At 41.6% G+C, this 20726-nt stretch overlaps 1 protein-coding gene across 1 annotated transcript in view; it reads left to right on the forward strand.

Annotated features, from left to right (window-relative positions):
* TAFA4 (TAFA chemokine like family member 4) overlaps nucleotides 1–20726 on the forward strand; it is a 284031-nt gene that overhangs the window by 84837 nt on the left and 178468 nt on the right. The window contains exon 2 of the mRNA XM_066351547.1: nucleotides 11096–11211. Coding sequence (XP_066207644.1) covers nucleotides 11097–11211 — 115 coding nt within the window. The 5' untranslated portion in view covers nucleotide 11096. The remainder of the gene's footprint in view (nucleotides 1–11095; nucleotides 11212–20726) is intronic.

A 20726-nucleotide genomic window follows, 5' to 3' on the forward strand; every position in this document is an offset into this window, starting at 1 on the left:
CCCTCTCCCCAGCTATGGCTTGATTGGTTCAAGTGAGATGGCCTTGGGCACTGAGGATGGCACAGTGGTCTCTGCCTCAGGTGCTAAAAAAAATGGCTCGGTTGCTGAACAATGGAGCAATGGCCCAGGTGGTCAGAACATTGCCCCCTAGTGAGCTTGCTGGGGTGGATCCAGGTCAGGGCTCATGCGAGAGTCTGTCTCTCTGCCTCCCTGCTCTCATTTAAAAAAAGAAAAAGAAAATATATACATATTAGATGCTTTAAAAACAAATGACTTTGGAAGCAGACTGACAGGAAGGACAGTGCTATTGTCTTGAAAGAACAGAGACATGAAATGACTGGAAGGAAATGCTTTTGGTTTCATGCACAGAATTATTGGTAGTCTTGCACGTACTAACATTTGGAAGTGACAAGAAAGAGTTAATCCTTTTCTGTGTGTGCTGAGGCCACTCTGTGAAAATCTGACTGAATGAGTTACTACTCAGCCTAAAATTAAACTCCTGGCTTCTTGTCTGGCATGTGAACTATTAGATCACATTTCTTTTCACTGATGGATCCATTTTTTTAATGAATTGAAAAAAGAATCCCCAGTGGCTCTTTTTGTGTGAAGAAAACAAGATAAATATTAGCTAGGAAAGGTCGATTTGGTTTCCAGTATTTGGGGAGTTTATTATGATGGGTTCTGATAAATTATACCATGTATTTCTTTGCAATAACAGAAGGTCACATTGTGCCCCTGGGTGGACATCAGGACAAACATACTTAATAAAGTTGTAGGATCTGGGAGATGAACATTCCCCAGTTTTTTTGAATATATTTATACAGTTTTTCAAAGCCACTTTCCTCTTTTGAGCTATCACTCAAAGGCCTCTCTCTCTCTCCTGAGGTCCCAGAGGCTGTCTGTTACTAAAGTGCTTTCCAGGTAAATGTGTATAATCTTCAGGGACATCTAAGGAAGAGGAAAATATCAGCTGTGCTTTGGGGCAGATTTGTAATGGGTTCAGCAGGATTTTAAAGTAAGTACACTTTGTTGCAATGATCATTTTTATTTTGTCTTTGCAACTTGAAAATCTGATACACATCATTATTTCTCTTCCGTCTCCACCACGGGAGGGATGTAGTTAACTTAGCAACATTAATCATGGTACAGTTTCATGTTCAATTTTTCTGTTGTTGTTCTTGAGGTGTCTGGTTTAGCATCCTCTGAGTCCCTTTTGTAAAAATGTTTTTGCTGAGTAGAAGAGCCTTTTTGGTCTGAGCAATAAAGGGGCATGTCAATTATGGTATTTTGGTATGATGTTTTCTCTTGGAACAATTTTTGCCCTCCACCTCCCATGAACATTTTTCAAAAAGCGACCTTGCTGGTTGTTTGGCATTGTCTTTGGATTTCTGTCATAGGAAGCTAGGAATTCAGATACTCATGCTGGCTTCCACTGCCCTTTGAGCTTGGGCAAGTTACAGGTCTCCAAGAATGGAACACCCCCAAGTCCATGTTTGCCCCTTGGTTCATGAAATGAGAGAGTGGAAGTTTGCATCATGATGATTTGGGAGCCTCTATCAAATTTTGAATGTCCTTACTGTTGAGGGAACTTCCTCCCATACAATTGTATTTTGTTAGCTAATAATATGTGGCTGTTAATTAGCACAGACTTCTGCGTCACCTCCCACCTCCGACCCCTGCATATTTTAGGACACTTCACAAATGTGGATGTAAAAAAATTATTTTGCTACTGGAAATGTATATTATTTCAACATAAAAGATGCTAATGGCTTCCTAGTTTGTCTTTTTTTACAGTCTTCCAAGCTAAGATAATTTTTTGGAACTGAAGAAATGGTTGGTCCTAGGTACAAATGGGAATTTGGAGTCACTCTGAAATACATCCTGGAATAACTGTGTTTGACTGGAACCAAATCTTATGAAACGTCCAAGATAAAATAATTTTAACACAAACCTAGAGATGATATCTTTATGAAGCATTAAGAAGTTAGCAAAACAATATCCTAGAGTTGATTCTTTATAGAAGCCTTCTTTTAAATTTAAGTTTTGGGAATTTGGGAAATCATAGTTTTCAAAATTTTTGTTCTCATATTTAAAATTATCTGTTTGTAAAGCCATGTTTTGGCTCTTCAGTAGGGTGAAAAGGGAGATTATTTTTTTATTGGTGGTGTTTTTCTGAAGTGAGAAGCGGGAGCTTGGGGGGTGGCAGCAGACAAACAGACTCCCGCATGCGCCCGACAGGGATCCACCCGGCATGCCCACCATGGGAAGATACTTGGCCTACTTGGGGCGTTGCTCTGCTGCAACCGGACCCATTCTAGCACCTGAGGCAGAGGCCATGGAGCCATCCTCAGCACCCGGGCCAACTCTGCTTCAATGGAGTCTTTCTTGGCTGCAGGAGGGGAAGAGAGAGATAGAGAGAAAGGATAGGGGGAGGGGTGGAGAAGCAGATGGGCACTTCTCCTGTGTGCCCTGACCGGGAATCAAACCCAGGTCTTCCGCATAACAGGCTGACAGTCTACCACTGAGCCGACCGACCAGGGCCAAAGGGGAGATTTTTAATATAAACCAGTTTTGTCTTACATTTGGAGGAAATAGAAGTTGAAGTGTTATAGTGGACATGGGAGGTCAGAAATCCTTCTACTGGAGGGTCTGGATTATTGAATGATTTAAAGAATTATTGCTGAATAGTGGCCCCTCATTCCCAAACATTTCTTCAGGAAATCATAGATTTTATTAAGTAAATACTTGTTTTAGGCCCTGGGATCTTGTTGCTATTCACTAGGAACTTGATACACAGAATCGTCCATGTAAAAAGGTGGATTAGGGATCATCACCTGAGATTGGAATAGTTGTCCTTGAAACTTTTTAAAACATTTTTAAAAATTGATTTGAGAGAGAGAGGAAGGTAGAGTGAAAGAGAGAGAGAGCGAGAGAGAGAGAGAGAGAGAGAGAGAGAGAGAAACATTGATCTGTTCCTGTATGTGCCCTGACTGGGATTGAACCTGCAACCTCTGTGCTTCAGGACGAGGCTCAAGCCAACTGAGCTGTCCGGCCAGGGCTGCCCTTGACACTTTTAATTTGCAGTTTGTTGTTGGGATGCAGCTGGGAAGACAGATCATTCTGATGATGTGGGACAGAGGGAACTGAACTCAGGGAACTGTCACACATGTGATGGGAGAGTCAGAGAGGTCAGTCTGCGGATATGGGGCCAGTGCAGACCTTAGCTACAGCAGGTGGCAGATCCCATTGGGGCTGGAGGGGCAGGGAGGGAAGTAGTGTTTGCCAGCACCTGGGGGAAGGAACGTCAGTGGGAACTGACACCATGGAAAATAAACGGTCTACTCTGTGGGTCCTGCCCAAGGCAGGGAAAGTGAAGAGGAAATCTTGGCCTGTCCCTTCTATCCTTCAGGGTCCAGTCAGCTTCTCCTATTGGTCAAACCCAACCAGGAGCCAGCTGGTTTAGAAGGCACCCCGGGTGAGGGGAGAAATGGGTCTGAGGGCAAAACAGGCCCAGGCAGGATCAGAGGTGCATTTCACAGTGGGCGCACTGGGCGTGCACTCTGGGCCTGACTTCTGAAGGGCCCCACAAAACCCCACTTTACATTTTTTTCTAATGAAACCAAGTTTGGTTTCATATGTGCAATTTTAACATTAATAGTACATAATATTTTTATTTATTTAAAAATATGGTTAACATGTATTTTTATTTTCCATCTCTATTTTTTAAGGGGCCCAATATTTTCTTCTGTGCCTGGGGCCTCAACCAGCCTTAATATGCCTCTGGCTGGAATAGGGTTCTTGTTTGCAATCTCTTTTCATGACATTTCTTTTTTTCTTTCTCCCCTCCCTCCCTCCCTCCCTCCCTCCCTCCCTCCTCCTTCCCTCCTTCCTCCTCCTCCTTTTCTTTTCTTTCTTTCTTTCCTTCCTTCCCTTCCCTTCCCTTCCCTTCCCTTCCCTTCCCTTCCCTTCCCTTCCCTTCCCTTCCCTTCCCTTCCCTTCCCTTCCCTTCCCTTCCCTTCCCTTCCCTTCCCTTCCCTTCCTTTCCCTTCCCTTCCTCCCTCCCTCCCTCCCTCCTTTCCTTCCTTCCTTCCTTCCTTCCTTCCTTCCTTCCTTCCTTCCTTCCTTCCTTCCTTCCATTTCTTTTTCTTTTGTTTTTTTGAGAGAGGCAGGAAGACAGAGAGACAGGAACACTGATCTGCTTTTATATGTGCCCTGACCAGGAAATCAAAATGGGATGACACTTTAACCCACTGAACTATCTGGCCAGGGCTGAATTTTTTTTTTAAAGACAGAGAGAGGAAGGAAGTGAGAGGGGAGGAGAAGGGAAGCATTTATTGTCCCACTTATGCATTTTTTGGTTGCTTCCCATATGTGCTTTGACTGGGGATTGAACCCATACACTTGTTTCTGGATGATGCTCTTCACTGACTGAGCTATCAGGCCAGGGCCCCATGATATTTTCATGAGCATGGCATGGGCTTTTTATACCTCAGAAGATGGGTCATCTCTCTCTCTTTTTCTCTCTCATACTCTCTTTTATAATTTATTTTTCAATTACAGTTGACATGCAACATTAGTTTCAGGTGTACAACATAGTGATTAAACATTTATATACCCTACGAAGTACTCACCGTGCATATGGGTCTTCTCTTGAGGATGACCCCTTTGGCCCCACAGTAAATCATGCATATGACATAGGATTTTTCTTTCTTTTAATTCAGTGACAGAAAGGGAAGCAGAGAGACAGACTTATGCATGCTCCCTGACCAGGATCCAGTTGTCAAGCCCACTATGGGGTGATGCCCTGCCCATCTGTGGCACTGCTGCATCGCACAGCAACTGAGCTCTTCTTAGTGCCTGAGGTTGGCCCTCAGCCCCTGGGGCCAACTCAATTCAATCAAGCCATGGCTGCAGGAGGAAATAAGAGAGAGGGAGAGAAAGAGAGAGAGAAAGAGGTGAAAGGGGGAGGGGTGCAGAAACAGATGGGCACTTCTCCTGTGTGCCCTGACCAGAAATCGAACCCAGGACATCCACACACTGGGATGATGTCCTACCACTGAGCCAACTGGCCAGGGCCTCATAGGATCTTCTAGTTGAAGATGGGCAAAGTGGACGCTGATGCCCTGCCAGGATTCCCCTTCAGGAATGGACTTATTCCCTTAATTGTTGAGAATACTGCAGACATCATGCCTGGTGTCCAATGACTGATCATCATGGAGCCATAAAGACTCTTTGCTCAACTTGGACCAGTGAGAAGAGGCAGTTCATCTTTGGAGCTCTCTATATGGTTTATCTGAGGCCCTTCCTCCTCTGTTCTAATTCCTTCCCTCCCTTCCCCCTCCTTCTACAAATGATGATCCCAAGAATACCCCTTAATTAACCTCCTGTTCACCAATTTCCATCTCAAGTTGGCTTCCTGGGGAATCCAGCCTTTGGGACTCAGTGAATCTCAAAAAACTTCCAAATGTGGTAAAACCTATCCAGACAAGTTTAGGTGATACAGGGACTGATAAACAGATAGAAACTGAATTTCACCTGTAGGTTGTGTGGTAGAGAACATAGCTAAACTGAAAGCCCTAATCTGAATTTGTAGATTCTAAAATGGTTGTAATATTGTGGTTAGAGGCAGGGGAGCCATCCCACGATGCAAGAAGTGTTTAATGATACTCAGTGGCCATGGAAGATTTAAACCAATAGGAGACCTGGGCATCTATAAATTGAACCGAGAACAAGAACCAATTGAGCCACTGGATGCGGGAGAGGAAGAGGGAAAGAAAGAGAGAGAGGGAAGGGAAGCAGGTGGTCACTTCTCTTGTGTGCCCTGACTGAGAATCAAACCTGGGACATCCATATGCCAGGCCAGCGCTCTATCCATTGTGCCACCAGTGTTGGAGAGAACAATCTATCTTGAGGTTCTCAGAAGTGTTGCTCATATCTCAAAGAATGAATGTGCACACCTGGGCTGGGCAGGGAAAAGCTGGTCCAGAGGTCTCTCTGGGCTCACGGGGGATGCTGAGTTCAGGAAAGAAGAGCCAGGGAGGGCTCTGTGCCTTCGGGTCCCTGTTCCTCAGAGTTTGTTTCAGTAACGTAGATGAGGAGATTAACCTGCACCTATACATGCTGAGGCCAGCTCTGTAGGTTGAATCCCCAATTGAAATGTTGTAAACCAAATATATAGATAAACTTCTGTGCATGGATTCTTTCCTTATTTTTGGGAGAACGCCAAAAGGGCCACAGAATTTGTATGCTGTGGTTGTGACTGTGATGGGGCTCACTCCTGGGTTTAGATTATGGTGAAGATGAAGGGATTTTATAAATGTAATTAAGGTCCCAAATAAACTGATGGTGAGTTAATCAAAGGGATGTTGTCCTGGGCAGGACTGATGGAATTAGGTGAGCCCCAGCCAAGGATGGACCTCCTCAGGGAAGAGGAAGGTCAGACTGAAGAGGCTCGGGGGCGGGGCACATGGTTGAATCTGAATGTAGTTGAGCACAGTTCCCAGCTGACAGCAAGAACAGAGACCTCCATCACAGAGGCCCCAAGAAATGGAGATTGCCAACAGCCTCGGGGTTCAGTAGCAGTCCTTCACCAGGTGAGCTTCTGGATGAGGACACACCCAGGTGACACCTGCTTTTAGCCCAGGGACTTCAAGAGCAGAGGACCCAGTTAGAACGTGCCAGACTTCTGACTTATGAAAATCTTGAGATAATATATTTATGTTGTTTTAAACTGCTGAATTTGGCAGTTTATTTGTTACACAGCAATAGCAAGCTATTCTGTTTATCTGACTTTTTGCAATTTTCCTGGTTTGGACCACCACTTGCTATGGGAAGCCAGAGTGCCTGATCCTGCTTGCACATGTGTTTTGTTTGGTTTGTACTGTTGTAAAAAGAAAGCAGATGAAATTAGTTGCCAGATATGGAATGTGCAGACTGCATGAGGATCCAGCTTCTCTTGGAAACTGCTGGCTGCATCCCTGCACTCCCGTGTGCGGGCCGCGTGCGGGCAGGGCAGCACCTGACAGCCTCCAATCCCTGGCGCAGGCCAGGGCCCTCGCTCTGCAGCCGCCTACCCCTTCCTTGGAGCTATTTGAGTTTCCGATCCTTAGGGAAGGGAGATAAGCCTTTGTAGCAATTAGATCAATAACTGATATTGGGGTTAACAACTGGGATCTTAAAACATTGCAGGTGGGAACAAGTACTTCATTCAAAAATTTAATATGGAGTTTTGAATCTCCATGCATTTCCTACTTAATAATAAATTAAAAACCAGTTTCCTAAATTGACAATGTAATTAAATAATACCACCTCAAGCTCACATGAGCCCAGATTTTCTTTTTTGTCTTTTGAACTGCTCTCAGGGTCTCTGCCTCCGTGTGCTGAGGTGGGGAGGCAGGAGATGTGCTTTGAGATTCTAGAGCTAGTGCAGATAGATGGTCAAGGCTGAGGCTGGGTCCCCGTCAGTTTGGAGGCTCTGGTTTCCATGGCAGGGGTGGAAAGAAGCCAGTGTTTGTGGCCTTTTTAATACTTAGTTCTTCAACGATGATCTTATAACCTTGTTGTGTCTGGCCACTTCAACAGGGGACTGAGTCTCAAATCAGTCAGCAATATGACACCTTTTCTTTAAAAAAAAAAAAACTTATTTAGAGAATTAAATTTAACAGGGTGAAATTGATCAAAAAGAGTACATAGGTTTCAGATAAACATTTCTGTAGCATTTGACTGTTGATTATGTTGTGTACCCATCACCCAAAGTCAAATCACTTTCCGTCACCTTCTATTTGTTCCTCTTTATTCCCTTCCCCACACCCCTCCCCCACATTCTCCTCCCCCTGGGAACCATTTCACTTTTATCTATGTCCATGAGTCTGTTTTATATCCCATCTGTTCGTGAAATCATATAGTTCTTAGTTTTTTCTGATTTACTTATTTCACTCAGTATAATGTTCTTGAGGTTCATCCATGGTGTTGTAAATGGCAATGTCATCGTTTCTTATGGCTGAGTAGTATCCCATTGTATATACGTATCACATCTTGATCCAATCCGCTATCGAGGGACACTTTGGTCATCTCCATGTCATAGCCACTGTGAATAATGCTGCAATGAACATGGGGGTGTTCATGTGTCTTTATGTACCAATGTTTTTGAGTTCTTTGGGTTAGATACCCAGTAGAGGGATTTCTGGGTCATATGGTAGTTCTATATATATATATTTTTTGTATTTTTTCTGAAGTGAGGAGCGGGGAGCAGAGAGACAGAGACAGACTCCCACATGCTCTCGACTGGGATCCACCAAGCAAGCCCACAAGGGGACGATGTTCTGCCCACCTGAGACATTGTTTTGTTGCAACTGGAGCCATTCTAGTGCCTGAAGCGGAGGCCATGGAGCCATCCCCAGTGCCCGAGCCAACTTTGCTCCATTGAAGCCTTGGCTTTGGGAGGGGAAGAGAATGATAGAGAGAAAGGAGAGTAGGAAGGGTGGAGAAGCAGATGGGCACTTCTCCTGTGTGCCCTGGTCAGGAATCAAACCTGGGACTTAAATACGCCAGGCTGATGCTCTACCACTGAGCCAACTGGCCAGGGCCGGTAGTTCTATTCTTAATATTTTGAGGAACCACCCTACTTTTTTCAATAAGATCTATTTGACTAAGTTGTGAGGCAAAGAGAGAGAGAGAGAGAGAGATTGATTGATGGTGGCAGAGTTGACTTCTGGAGGAGTGTGAAGTGACGCCAGGTCCCTGAGGAGTGTGTTATGGGCCCCAGGTCCCCAAGGCTGTGCCTCCCTCCACACAGAATCAGGGTACTGATTGAGGCTTTGCTGGGCTGGCAGTGTGGTTCTCAGACCCATCCTTCCTTCCAGAACTTCCTCAGGAGCTTTGCCTCAAATGATACCTGAGCATGAATACAACCCCGTGGGCCATGTCTTAGTTGAATTTATACATCTTGTGTATAAAAAGGGGGTTTCATGGTTCCCTGTGTGGGGCATATTATTGCAGACACCATGAGACACGTGCCAGGAAGAACCTTTAGTGTCACTGGAGTTTCAAATGCCAAGCACCCTGACTATTGCTTGAAAAAGTTAATAAAAAAAATAGAGCAAACAAAAAAGTTAATCAAGTTCTACCTAATTTTTCTATAATATAAAAAAGGAAAAAAAATTAGGGGGGCCCTAGCCAGTTGTCTCAGTGGTAGAGCATTGGCCCAGCTTGTGGATGTCCCAGGTTTGATTCCCAGATAGGGCACACAGGAGAACTGCTTCTCTACCCTTCCCCCTTCTCTCTCTCTCTCTCTCTCTTTCTCTCTCTCTCTTCCTCTCACTCAGCCATGGCTTTATTAGCTTAAGTGAGTTGGCCTCCAGCGCTGAGGATGGCTCCATGGTCTCCCCTTCAGATGCTAAAAAAGAAATGGCTCAGTTGCTGAGCAATGGAGCAACGGCCCCAGCTGGGCAGAGTATTGCCCCCTTGTGGGCTTTGCCAAGTGGATCCCGGTCTGGGTGCATGCCAGCTTCTATCTCTGCCTCCCCTCCTCTCACTTAAAAAAAAAGGGGGGGGGGAGGAGAATGCATTCTTGATATTTTTCTTTATCCAGTGTTTATTTTGGGGGTTTGTTTTAGAATAGACCATACAATCACCTTTGTGAACTGAATTGTCTTTGAACAACTGTTTTGATACTGTTTATTTATATTAAGTTATTTATTTATTTTGTCAGGTTTATTGAGATATACTTGTCATCTAACATTGTGTATATTTAAGGTAGACAATGTGTTGATTTGATAACTATGAATTGCAAAATGATGACCCCATTGGCATTAGCTACCTCCTTCTTCCCATCCCATAATTACCTTTTTTTTTAATTTGTGGTGAGAACACTGAAGATGTACTTTTTTTTTTAAAAGTTTTATTTATTTTTATTTTTTATTTATTTATTTATTTATTTTTGTATTTTTCCAAAGCTGGAAATGGGGAGAGACAGTCAGACAGACTCCCACATGCGCCCGACCGGGATCCACCTGGCACGCCCACCAGGGGCAACGCTCTGCCCACCAGGGGGCAATGCTCTGCCCCTTCGGTGCGTCGCTCTGTCGCGACCAGAGCCACTCTAGTGCCTGGGGCAGAGGCCAAGGAGCTAACCCCAGCACTCGGGCCATATTTGCTCCAATGGAACCTCGCTGCGGGAGGGGAAGAGAGAGACAGAGAGGAAGGAGAGGGGGAGGGGTGGAGAAGCAGATGGGTGCTTCTCCTATGTGCCCTGGCCGGGAATCGAACCCGGGACCCCTGCACGCCAGGCCGACGCTCTACCACTGAGCCAACCGGCCAGGGCCAAGATGTACTGTTTTGACAACATATTTAAGTATATGATAAAGTACCATTAGCTATAGTCATCATGCTGTATATTAGATCCCCAGACTTGTTCATGTTATAACTTGAATTTTAATTTGCACATCTCCCCATTTTTCCTATCCCCCCAACTCCCGTAACCACCCATCTACTCTCTATTTCTGTGGATTTCTCTTTTTTAGGTTTCTCATATAAGTGATATCACAGAGTACTTTTCTTTATCTGTTTGACTTGTCCTCTTAGCATAATGTCATCAAGGTTCATCCAAATTGTTGCAAATAGCAAGACTACCTTCTTTATCCATTCACCCTTGATGTCCATATGAGGTTTATTTTATGTTTACCTGTATTTGCCCATAATTCCACCAAATTCTGAGATTCAATTAATAAGCCATGAGGCCAGTTTTCTAAGATTCAGGAATAGTCAGAGAAACCAAGAGAAAGCTCTTGAGCTGGGTGTGAAATTTTCTGTAGTTTCTTTCAGAAACCTGTCTATTTGAATTTGACTCTCAGTGTATAGCTTTTAAATTCCATGATATAAAATAGTATATAACCCCTTTTTTTTCTATCAGGGCAACTCAAGCTACACCATGGGGACTCGTAGACTTGTTACCAAAGAATTTTGCTAACTTGGAGTACTCTTTATTATAAAAGGTGTTGCAAGTTGAGTTAATGCACGGTGTAGATGAGGTTTGATTGGCTCTCAGCACTCCCCTGAACTGTCGTTGCCTCACTGGCTTTCTGTCCTTTCTCTCTAGCATGAGAGTTTATGTGAAGTCCGTGTGGCCGCTGCGCTGGCTCTTTCTGACCTCTGTGTTAATGTTTTGCTGTACGCAGATGTCCGCCTCGAGCTCGCACCCCCGGGGACATGAAGGTAGGCCTTTTAAAGCTCATTATATGCTGATACAATCAATTAATGAGACCCTTTCAAATGGCATAGTCCATATTTCAGACCAAGGTAATTGACAAGAGCTTTTGATTGTGGGTAGATAACTAGAGGAAGCTTGAAACAGCAGAGGAAAGCAGGTTAATTGATGCTTAAAGAGTGTTGTTTCAGGTGTCTTTTAAAGATGCTCTCCAGGCTTTTCTTTTCTTTTTTTCCCTTTTATAAAAATTCAATTTATTGGGGTGACAAGGGTTAACAAAATTATACAGGTTTCAGGTGCCTAATTCCACAACAGTATTATACACTGTATTGTGTGTTTACCACTCAAGTTAAGTCTTCATTCCTCACCATTTATCCCCCATATTCTCCTCCACCCACCACCCCAGCCATCACCACACTGTTGTCTATGACCAGGAATGTTTTTGTCGCTGTATGTTCGATACCTCCACCCCCGTTACCCAGCTGCCCCCACACCTTGACAGCGGTCAGCCTGCTCTCTGTGTGTGAGTCTGTCTCTTTTTTATTTTTTTCCTTTTCCAAGTGAGAGGAGGGGATATAGTGAGACAGACTCCCACATGTGCCCTAACTGGGATTCACCCAACAACCCAGCCCAGGGCTGATGTTCGAATCAACTGAACTATTTTTAGTACCCAAGTCTGATACGCTTGGACTAATTGAGCTATCTTCAGCACCTGGGCCAACGCTTGAACAAAGGGAGCCACTGGCTGCGGGAGGGGAAGAGGAAGAGAAGGAGGAGAGGGAGGGAGGGAAGCAGATGGTCACTTCTCTTGTGTGCCCTGACCGGGAGTTGAACCTCTGACTGGGACGTCCATATGCCAAGCTGATGCTCTATCCATTGTGCCACCAGCCAGGACTGAGTATGTCTCTTTTTTGCTTGTTCAAAAACCATTTTGTTCATTAGATTTCTCATATGAGTGAAATCATATTGTACTTGACTTGCTTTGTCTGGCTTATTTAACTCAGTATAATGCTCCCTGGTCCATTCATGTTGTTGCAAAAGGTAAAATTTCCTTATTTTTTATGGCTATATAGTATTCCATCCTATAAATGTACTAAAGCTTTTTATCCACTCATCTACTGGTGGGCACTTGGATTCTTTTCAGATCTTGGCTATTGTAGATAACACTGCAATGAACGTAGAGGTGCATATATTCCTTCAAATCAGTGTTTCAGGATTCTTAGGATATTATATTCCCAGAATTTGGATTGCTGGGTCAAAAGGCAGTTCCATTTTTAATTTTTTGAGGTAACTCATACTGTTTTCCACAGTGGCTGCACCAATATGCATTCCCAGCAACAGAGCATGAGGGTTCTCTTTTCTCCACACTCTTGATGACACTTGTTGTTTATTGATGTATTAATGATAGCCATTCTGACAGGTATGAGGCAATGCCTCCTTATAGTTTTAATTTGCAATTCCCTGATGATTAGTGATGTTGAGCATCTTTTCTTATGTCTATTGGCCATCTGTATGTCTTCTTGGTGAAGTGTTTATTCAGGTTTTATGCCTATTTATTTTTATTTTTACGTTTGTTTTTCTTAGTGAGAAGCAGGGAGGCAGAGAGACAGACTCCCGCATGCACCCAACCAGGATCCACCCAGCATGCCCACCAGGGGGCAATGCTCTGCCTGTCTAGGGCATTGCTCTGTTGCAACCGAAGTCATTCTAGCACCTGAGGCAGGGGCCACGAAGCCATCCTCAGCACCTGGGCCAACTTTGGTCCAGTGGAGCCTTGGCTGTGGGAGGGGAAAACAGAGACAGAGAGGAAGGAGGGGGGAAGGGTGGAGAAGCAGATGGGCACCTCTCCTGTGTGCCCTGGCCACGAATTGAACCTGGGACTTCCACACGCCAGGCCAATGCTCTACCACTGAGCTAGCTGGCCAGGGCCCCTTTACCTATTTTTTAATTGGATTGTTTTTGGGTTTTTTTCGTGTTGGGTTTTGTAAGTTCTGAATAAATTTTGCATATTAATCCCTTATCAGATATAGCAGTGAATATGTTCTCCCATTCAGAAGGTTATCTTTTCATTTTTTTGATAGTTTCCTTTGCTGTGCAAAAGTTTGTAGTTTGATGTAGTGCAACTGGTTTATTTTTTTTTGTTTTCTTTTTCCAAAGAGATATATCAAATAACATACTGTTATGAGAAATGTCTGAAATTTTACTGCCTATGTTTTCTTCTAAGTTTTTTATGGTATTGAGTTTAATATTAGTCTTCAATTCATTTTGAGTTTATCCTTGCATATAGTACAAGAAGATGGCCAAGTTTCCTTTTTTTTTGTGCATCTATCTGTCCAGTTTTTCCAGTACAATTTATAGAATAACTTGTCTTTAATCCATGATATGTTCTTGCCTTCTTTGTCAAATATTGACATTGGAGAGGTGGGTTGATTTCTGGGCTCTCTATTCTGTTTCATTGATTTACCTGTATTTCCCCATGTATAAGACACACCCATTTTTGAAAAACTGGTGTGTCTTATACAGTGGTTGTAGATTTTTTTAAACTTGCATTTCCCATTTTTTCGTGCTTGTTGTCTTTGCACTCATTGTTTTTCACTTGTTACCAGTATATTATGGTAAGTTACATTTTGCCATGTTCTGCCCAGAAATGGCTCAGAAAAGATTTTCATACAGTGCTGAATTCAAGTTACAAGTGATCCAGTTTGCAAAAGTGAATGAAAAATCTGCTGCTGAATGTAAGTTTGGTCCTCCTCCAACTGAGAAATCAATCTGAGATTGGCTACGGGAAGAAGAAACCCTACTGAAAATGCCATGGCAGAAAGAGGCCAAGAGAGGCAAGTCAGAAAAATGGCCTGATTTAGAGAGAGAATTGAAGATATGTATTGAAGAGCAAAGGGCAATTGGAATTTCTGTGTTCACAAAGATGGTTCAGCATGAGGCAAGAAGAATTGCTGATGAAAAAGAAGTTACTGATTTCAAAAGAGGACACAATTGGTGCTTCAGGTTTATGAAACGGAATGCACTAAGCATGCGTACATGCACCAGACTTGCCCAAAAGATGCCTGAAAGCTCTGAGCAGAAGGTCCTTGAATTTTATCGTTTTATTATTCAATGTTGGAATACACATCAGTTTGAGTTGGGACGGATTGCAAATATGGACAAAGTCTCCCTTCAATTTGATGTCCCAAGGAACAGAACTGTTGATAAGAAGGGGGTGAACACTGTAACTGTGAAGACAAGTGGACATGAAAAGAGCCATTACTGTATACAGTTGTTCTAGCTTGTTGTGTTAACGGAACCAAGCTACGTCCTATGCTGATTTTCAAATGCAAAACAATGCCAAAAGCAGACATTCTTCAAGGAGTGATTGTCCACATTCATGACAAGTGTTGGATGGATCAGAATGGGATGAAGATCTGGTTTGAGAAAGTTTGGAAGAGACCAGGTGGGCTCTTATGCAAACCTGCCCTATTGGTGCTTGATCAGTTCAGGGCACACATAACAAAAAACACAAAGAAGATTGCTGCAGAGCACAAAACGAAACTTGCCGTCATACCTGGAGGCTTGACATCCCTACTCCATCCAGTTGATGTCAGCATTAACAAACCCTTCAAAGCTGCCATGAGAGATACATTGAACCAATGGATGAAGTCTTCTGGGGACAATTTGACATCAGCAGGAAGAGTGAAGAAACCAACTATAGGAGAAGTTTGTACCTGGGTGAAAGGATACTGGGATAATATCAAAATTGAGATTGTTGTCAAGTCATTTAAGAAGTGTGGCATTTCAAATGCCATAGATGGAACTGAGGATGAGGCAATATATGAAGATAGAGATTCATCATCAGACACAGATGAGAACAAGCTAATGGATGAAAGTTTTGACAGTGATGAGGAGTTGTATGAATTTTATGATGAATAAAACTTGATTTCAATAACTTTATGTAATACATTTTTTTTCAAATTTCAGGCCCCCAAATTAAGGTGCATCTTATACATGGGGAAATATGGTATATAATTTTATGCCAGGATCATACTGTTTTGATTACTGTGGCCTAGTAGAATATGATATCAGGTAGTTAATATCCAACTTTGGTCTTCCTTCTCAACATTGCTGTGGCTATTTGGGTATTTTTGTGGTTCCATATAAAATTTTAGACTATTTGTTCTAGTTTTGTGAAATATACCATAGTTGTCTTGATATGAATTGCACCGAACCTATAGATCGCTTTGGGTAATGTGGATGTTTTAATGATGTTAATTCTTCCTGTCCATGAATACTGTATATGCTTTCACTTATTTGTAACTTCAGTTTTTTTCTTCAATGTCTTATAATTTTACAGGTACAGATCTTTTATATCCTCATTTAAATTTATCCATAGGTATGTTAATGTTTTTGTTGAATGGTATTGTTTTCTTAGGTTCTCTTCTGACAATTCATTGTTGGTGTATAAAAATGACACCAGTTTTTGATATTTGATTTGTATTCTGCCACTTTACTGAATTTATTAATCAGTTCTAGTATTTTTTGGTGGAATCATTAGGATTCTTTATATTTAGTATCATGTCATTTGAGAGTTATGATGGTTTTACTTTTTACTTTCCAATTTGGATGCCTTTTATTTCTTCTTGTTGTCTGATTGCTGTGGCTAATACTTCCACTAATATATTGAGTGAGAGTGGTGATAGTAGACATCTGTCTTGTTCCTGATATTAAGGGAAACATTTGTAGTTTTTGCCCATTGAGTATGGTGTTGACTGTGGGTTTGTCATATATGGCCTTTATTACACTGAGATATGTTTGCTCTATTCCCACTTTTTTGAAAGTTGTTAACATAAATGGATGCTGGATTTTATAAAATTCTTTTTCTGCATCTATTGATATGATCATGTGATTTTAATTTTTTATTTTGTTTATGTGGTGTATCACATTGATTTGTGGATGTTGTTCCAACGTTTGCACCCCTGGAATAAATCCTACTTGATAATGATGTATGACTTTTTAAATGTATTATTGGATATGATTTGCTAATATTTTGTTGAGGATTTTAACATCTATGTTCATCAGAGATATATGTCTATAGTTTTCTATTTTTGAAATTAGGATAATGCTGGACTCTTAAAGTGAGCTTGGGAGTCTTCACTCCCCTTGAATTTTTTGGAGTAGGTTGAGAACTATAGATGCTAATTCTTCTTGGAATGTTTGGTAAAATTTACCGGTGAAGCCATCTGGTTTAGGACTTTTGTTTATTAGGTGTGTTTTGATTACTGCTTCAATTTCACTAGCTGTAATCTGCCTGTTCTGATTCTCTGATTCTTCCTGATTCAACCTTCAGCTTTGGAAAATTGTATGCCTATAGGAATTTATCCATTTCATCCAGATTGTAAAATATGTTGGCAGGTTTTTTTTGTAATATTTTCTTACAATTCTTTGTATTTCTTTGGTGTCAGTTGTTACTTACTCTCTTTCATCCCTGATTTTATTTATTTGGGTCCTCCCTTTTTTCCTTAATGAGTCTGGTTAAGTGATTATCAATCTTGTTTACCTTTTGAAAGCACCAACTCTTGGCTTTGTTGATCTTTGTATTTTTTTAGGCTTTATTTTATTTATTTGTGTTCTGATCTTTGTTATTTCCTTCCTTCAACCAACTTTGGGCTTTGTTATTATTTTTCAAGTTCCTTTAAGTGTAAAGTCATATTGTTTATTTTTTTTCTTCTTACTTGAGGTAGGTCTGTAATAGTATGAATTTTCCTTTTGACTTCTTTCACTGTGTCCCATAGATTTTGGGTTGTTGTATTCTCATTTTCATTTGTTTCAAGCTGTCTTTTGATTTGATCCTTGATCTCATTGTTAACCCAGTCATTGTTTAGTAACATGTTATTTAGCCTCCATGTCTTTCTGTGTTTCTTAATGTTTTTCCTGTGATATATTTCTAGTTTTACACCATTATGGTCAGAGAAGATGCTTGATAGGACTTCAATCTTCTTAACTTTATTGAGATTTGTCTTGTCCTAACAAGAGGTGTATTTTAGAAAAAATATCATGTGTACTTGAAAAGAATGTATATTCTGCTGTTTTGGGATGAAATGTTCTGAAGATATCAATTGATTCCAGCTGATCTAATTTGTCATTTGATGCCACTGTTTTCCTGCTGATTGTCTGTCTGGAAGATCTATCATTTTATCTATCATATTATCATTTTATGTATCATATTAATCTATCTATTAATGTCAATGAGAGTGTTAAAATCCTCTACTATGACTGTATTGCTGTCAGTCCCTCCATTTATATCCATTAAAATCTGCTTTATATATTTAGGTGCTCCTATATTGGGTGCATATTTACAATGGTTCTATCCTCTTGTTGGATTGCTCCCTTTACCATTATGTAGTGACCTTCTTTGTACCTTACTATAGCCTTTGTTGTAAAGGCTATTTTGTCAGATACCCTAGCTTTTTTGTTTCCATTTACATTTAGTACAATAATGCCTGCTTTCTTATGTCCTCATAAGCTCTGGGTGCTGTCATGTTTTAACTTTGCCAATATAGTAATGAAAACTGCTGTTTTATTTATTTTTATTATATTAATTTTTATTTATTGATTTTTGCAAGACAGGAAAGGAGAGAGAAAGACAGGAACATCAATCTGTTCCTGCATGTGCCTTGACTGGGGATCAAATTGGCAACCTCTGTGCTTCAGGACTACACTCTAACCAACCAAGCTATCCAGCTAGGGCAAACTATATGTTTTATTTGAGTATTTTATCCTTTATTCATTTTTTTTCTAGGCTCTATCCACTGTTTATGGACTGCTGAGCACTTTGTCCCTTCCCTGTTCCTTCCTGCCCCTCCTCCCAGCACTCCCATTCCTGGAAGGCTGCCTGTGTGTGTGTGTGTGTGTATGTGTGTGTGAGTGTGTGTAAGTGTGTGTGTGAGTGTGTGAGTGTGTGTGTATGTGTGTGTATGTGTGTGTGAGTGCGTGTGTGTGAGTGCGTGTGTGTGTGCTTGTGTGTGCTTGTGTGTGCGTGTGCGTGTGCGTGTATGTGCGTGTGTGTATGTGTATGTGTGTGAGTGTGTGTATGTGAGTGTGAATATGTGTGTATGTGTATGTGTGTGCGTGTGTGTGTGCGTGAGTGTGTGCATGTGTGTGTGTGCGTGTGTGTATGTGTGAGTGTGTGTGTGTGAGTGTGTGTATGTGTGTGTGTGAGTGTGTGTGTGGGTGTGTGGGTATATGTGTGTGTGTGTGTGTGTGCGTGTGTGTATGTGTGTGTGTGCGTGTGTGCGTGTGTGTGTGTGTGAGTGGGATGGGGACGGGTATGGCGGTTCTGTAAATTTTCTCTAATGCCCTTCAGGAGAAGAACATTATGATTCTTGCCCTGGCCAGGTAGTGCTCAGCTGTTGGAAACCCAGGCGGCTGAATCAGCTGGGGGCTGTGTACTGAGATGCTGAGAAACTCAGTTTCATTTCACCATGGATGTACCTGAGGAAGCACACCTGTGGAGCAAGCTGCAGCGTTAACTGCAGAAGCCTGTGTGTGAGTGTACAGGGGGCTCCCAATACTGTCCCAAGGGCTTTGTGGTTGGTGCAGGTCAATTAAAGGAACAGTGACACTAGGAAACCCTAGGTGGAGGTTTATTGGATGCTTTGAATGGTTTGGATTAGAAGACTGGCTTGTTGATGGTTGTGTATAAACAAGGAAATATTTTACAACCTGCCCCTCTAAGATAGAGAAGAAAAGAAGGTGGACTTACTTTCAATTTGGGGAGATGGAGTATAAGGTGTGGATTGGTTTCATTTTCATTCAAGCATTAAGAAAACAAAACAAAATAAAAACCCACTTAGTTTTTACAGGTTGAATGGTGGGCATATTTTTTAACCCTTTGAGTAGTGAGCTTTTTTCATGCTCGCTGACCTCTGGGAGTGAGTTTTTTTCCTTCAAAGAATGAAATTAGTTATAGTTACAGTTTTATTAACTTAAAATCATGTTTGTTTGATAATCAATTTATGGAAACAGGAAGAACATTCATTTGCCTTTTTTAAATGTTGCCTTACACATTGTTAAAATAAATTGATTGTACTCTGGATGGTCAGGAGGACATATGTGAAAGTTCATACTACTGAAATGGTTAAGGTAAATACCATTGATAAACTTGTCCAAGAGTCTAGAGGGAATATTTGTAAGGACTTGGAAAACACAATAGACTCTTTGTTGTTTTTAAAATTCTACTTGACATGATTGGTTAGATCACATGGACTTCTGTGTAGCCTCAAGCCTTACTTACTGTGAAGGGGCCAGCTGGTAGGGCAGTTTCTTTTAAAGGAAGCCAGAGCTAACTCATTTCCTCAACTAGCAATTCTCTTTCTTTATTCCCCTTCCTCTGTAACCAGACTGTTTCCCCCGCAAGAGGGCAGCAAATGTAAAGAAGTGGGGAGATGCTGGCAAATTCGTCTGTTGTAGATAGACATGATGAGTTTTGGACACAAAGCACCACACATCCTTGAGAGCTATCCCTGGGAATATTGGGACACTTCAAAATATTTAAATGTCCCTCTTTGAAAACTGAATCACAGCTACTTTTCTGATGTGGCAGAGAGAGTGGGTGACTTGAGTGCTCTGGTTTACAGGTTCATGTCAGTAGTTGCAGTTCCCAGAGAGCCTTACTGTGGCCTGCTCCAGAGAGTTTCAATTTCACCAAATGCCATGGTGCCCCGCTACTATTTAATGTAATCTGTTTTTGTGTAAAGTCTTCTAGTTAATTTGTTCTGTCTAGTGGTAAAGGCCCTGTACTTTTACCTTGGGAGACACTTGGGAATGAGGCAGTGAATGGAATCAAGCATTGGGCCTCTGAAAACAAACAATTCTGCTTCTGCACATTTTGGCTGTGTGACCTTGTCTGGGCCACTTAACCTCTCTGAAACTGCTTCATTTGTAAAAATGGGTTCCTATTGCTCTCTGCCTTCTCCTTTTGATAAGAGTTCTGTGCTCTTTTTATATGGGTTTTATACTGTTTAAGTGAATGGAAATGTAGGTTTTACATGCTGTCTGTTATAAATGACAATGTAAAATATGAATGTTGTGATTAGGTATTTTGGTGCATTGTGTTATTTTTAACAAGATAAATTAATTGAAGAGTAATTTTGCATCCAACTTTGAGACCATATTTCTTTCCCTTTAAAAAATAATATTGTATTGATTGATTTTACAGAGAGAGGAGGTGGGCAGAGTGAGGAGTATCAACTAACTCATAGTTGCTTTATTTTAGTTGCTCATTGCTTTCTTGTTGTATGTGCCTTGACTGGGTAAGCCCAGGGTTTTGAACCAGCAACCTTATAGTTCCAGGTGGGCCCTTTATCCACTGTGCCACCACAGGCCTGGATCTTTCCCTTTAATGTTTGAAATTTTGTAGGAATCTGTAGATACTTCTGGTTGAAATGATTTTTAACTCTAATTTTCATAAGAAACTTTTATTTATTAAGATAACAATTAGATGGGGAACATAACTTCTATAGTTTTTTGTGAGGCT

This window comes from Saccopteryx leptura, chromosome 10 (genome assembly GCF_036850995.1).
Source record: "Saccopteryx leptura isolate mSacLep1 chromosome 10, mSacLep1_pri_phased_curated, whole genome shotgun sequence".
Classification (NCBI taxonomy): Eukaryota; Metazoa; Chordata; class Mammalia; order Chiroptera; family Emballonuridae; genus Saccopteryx; species Saccopteryx leptura.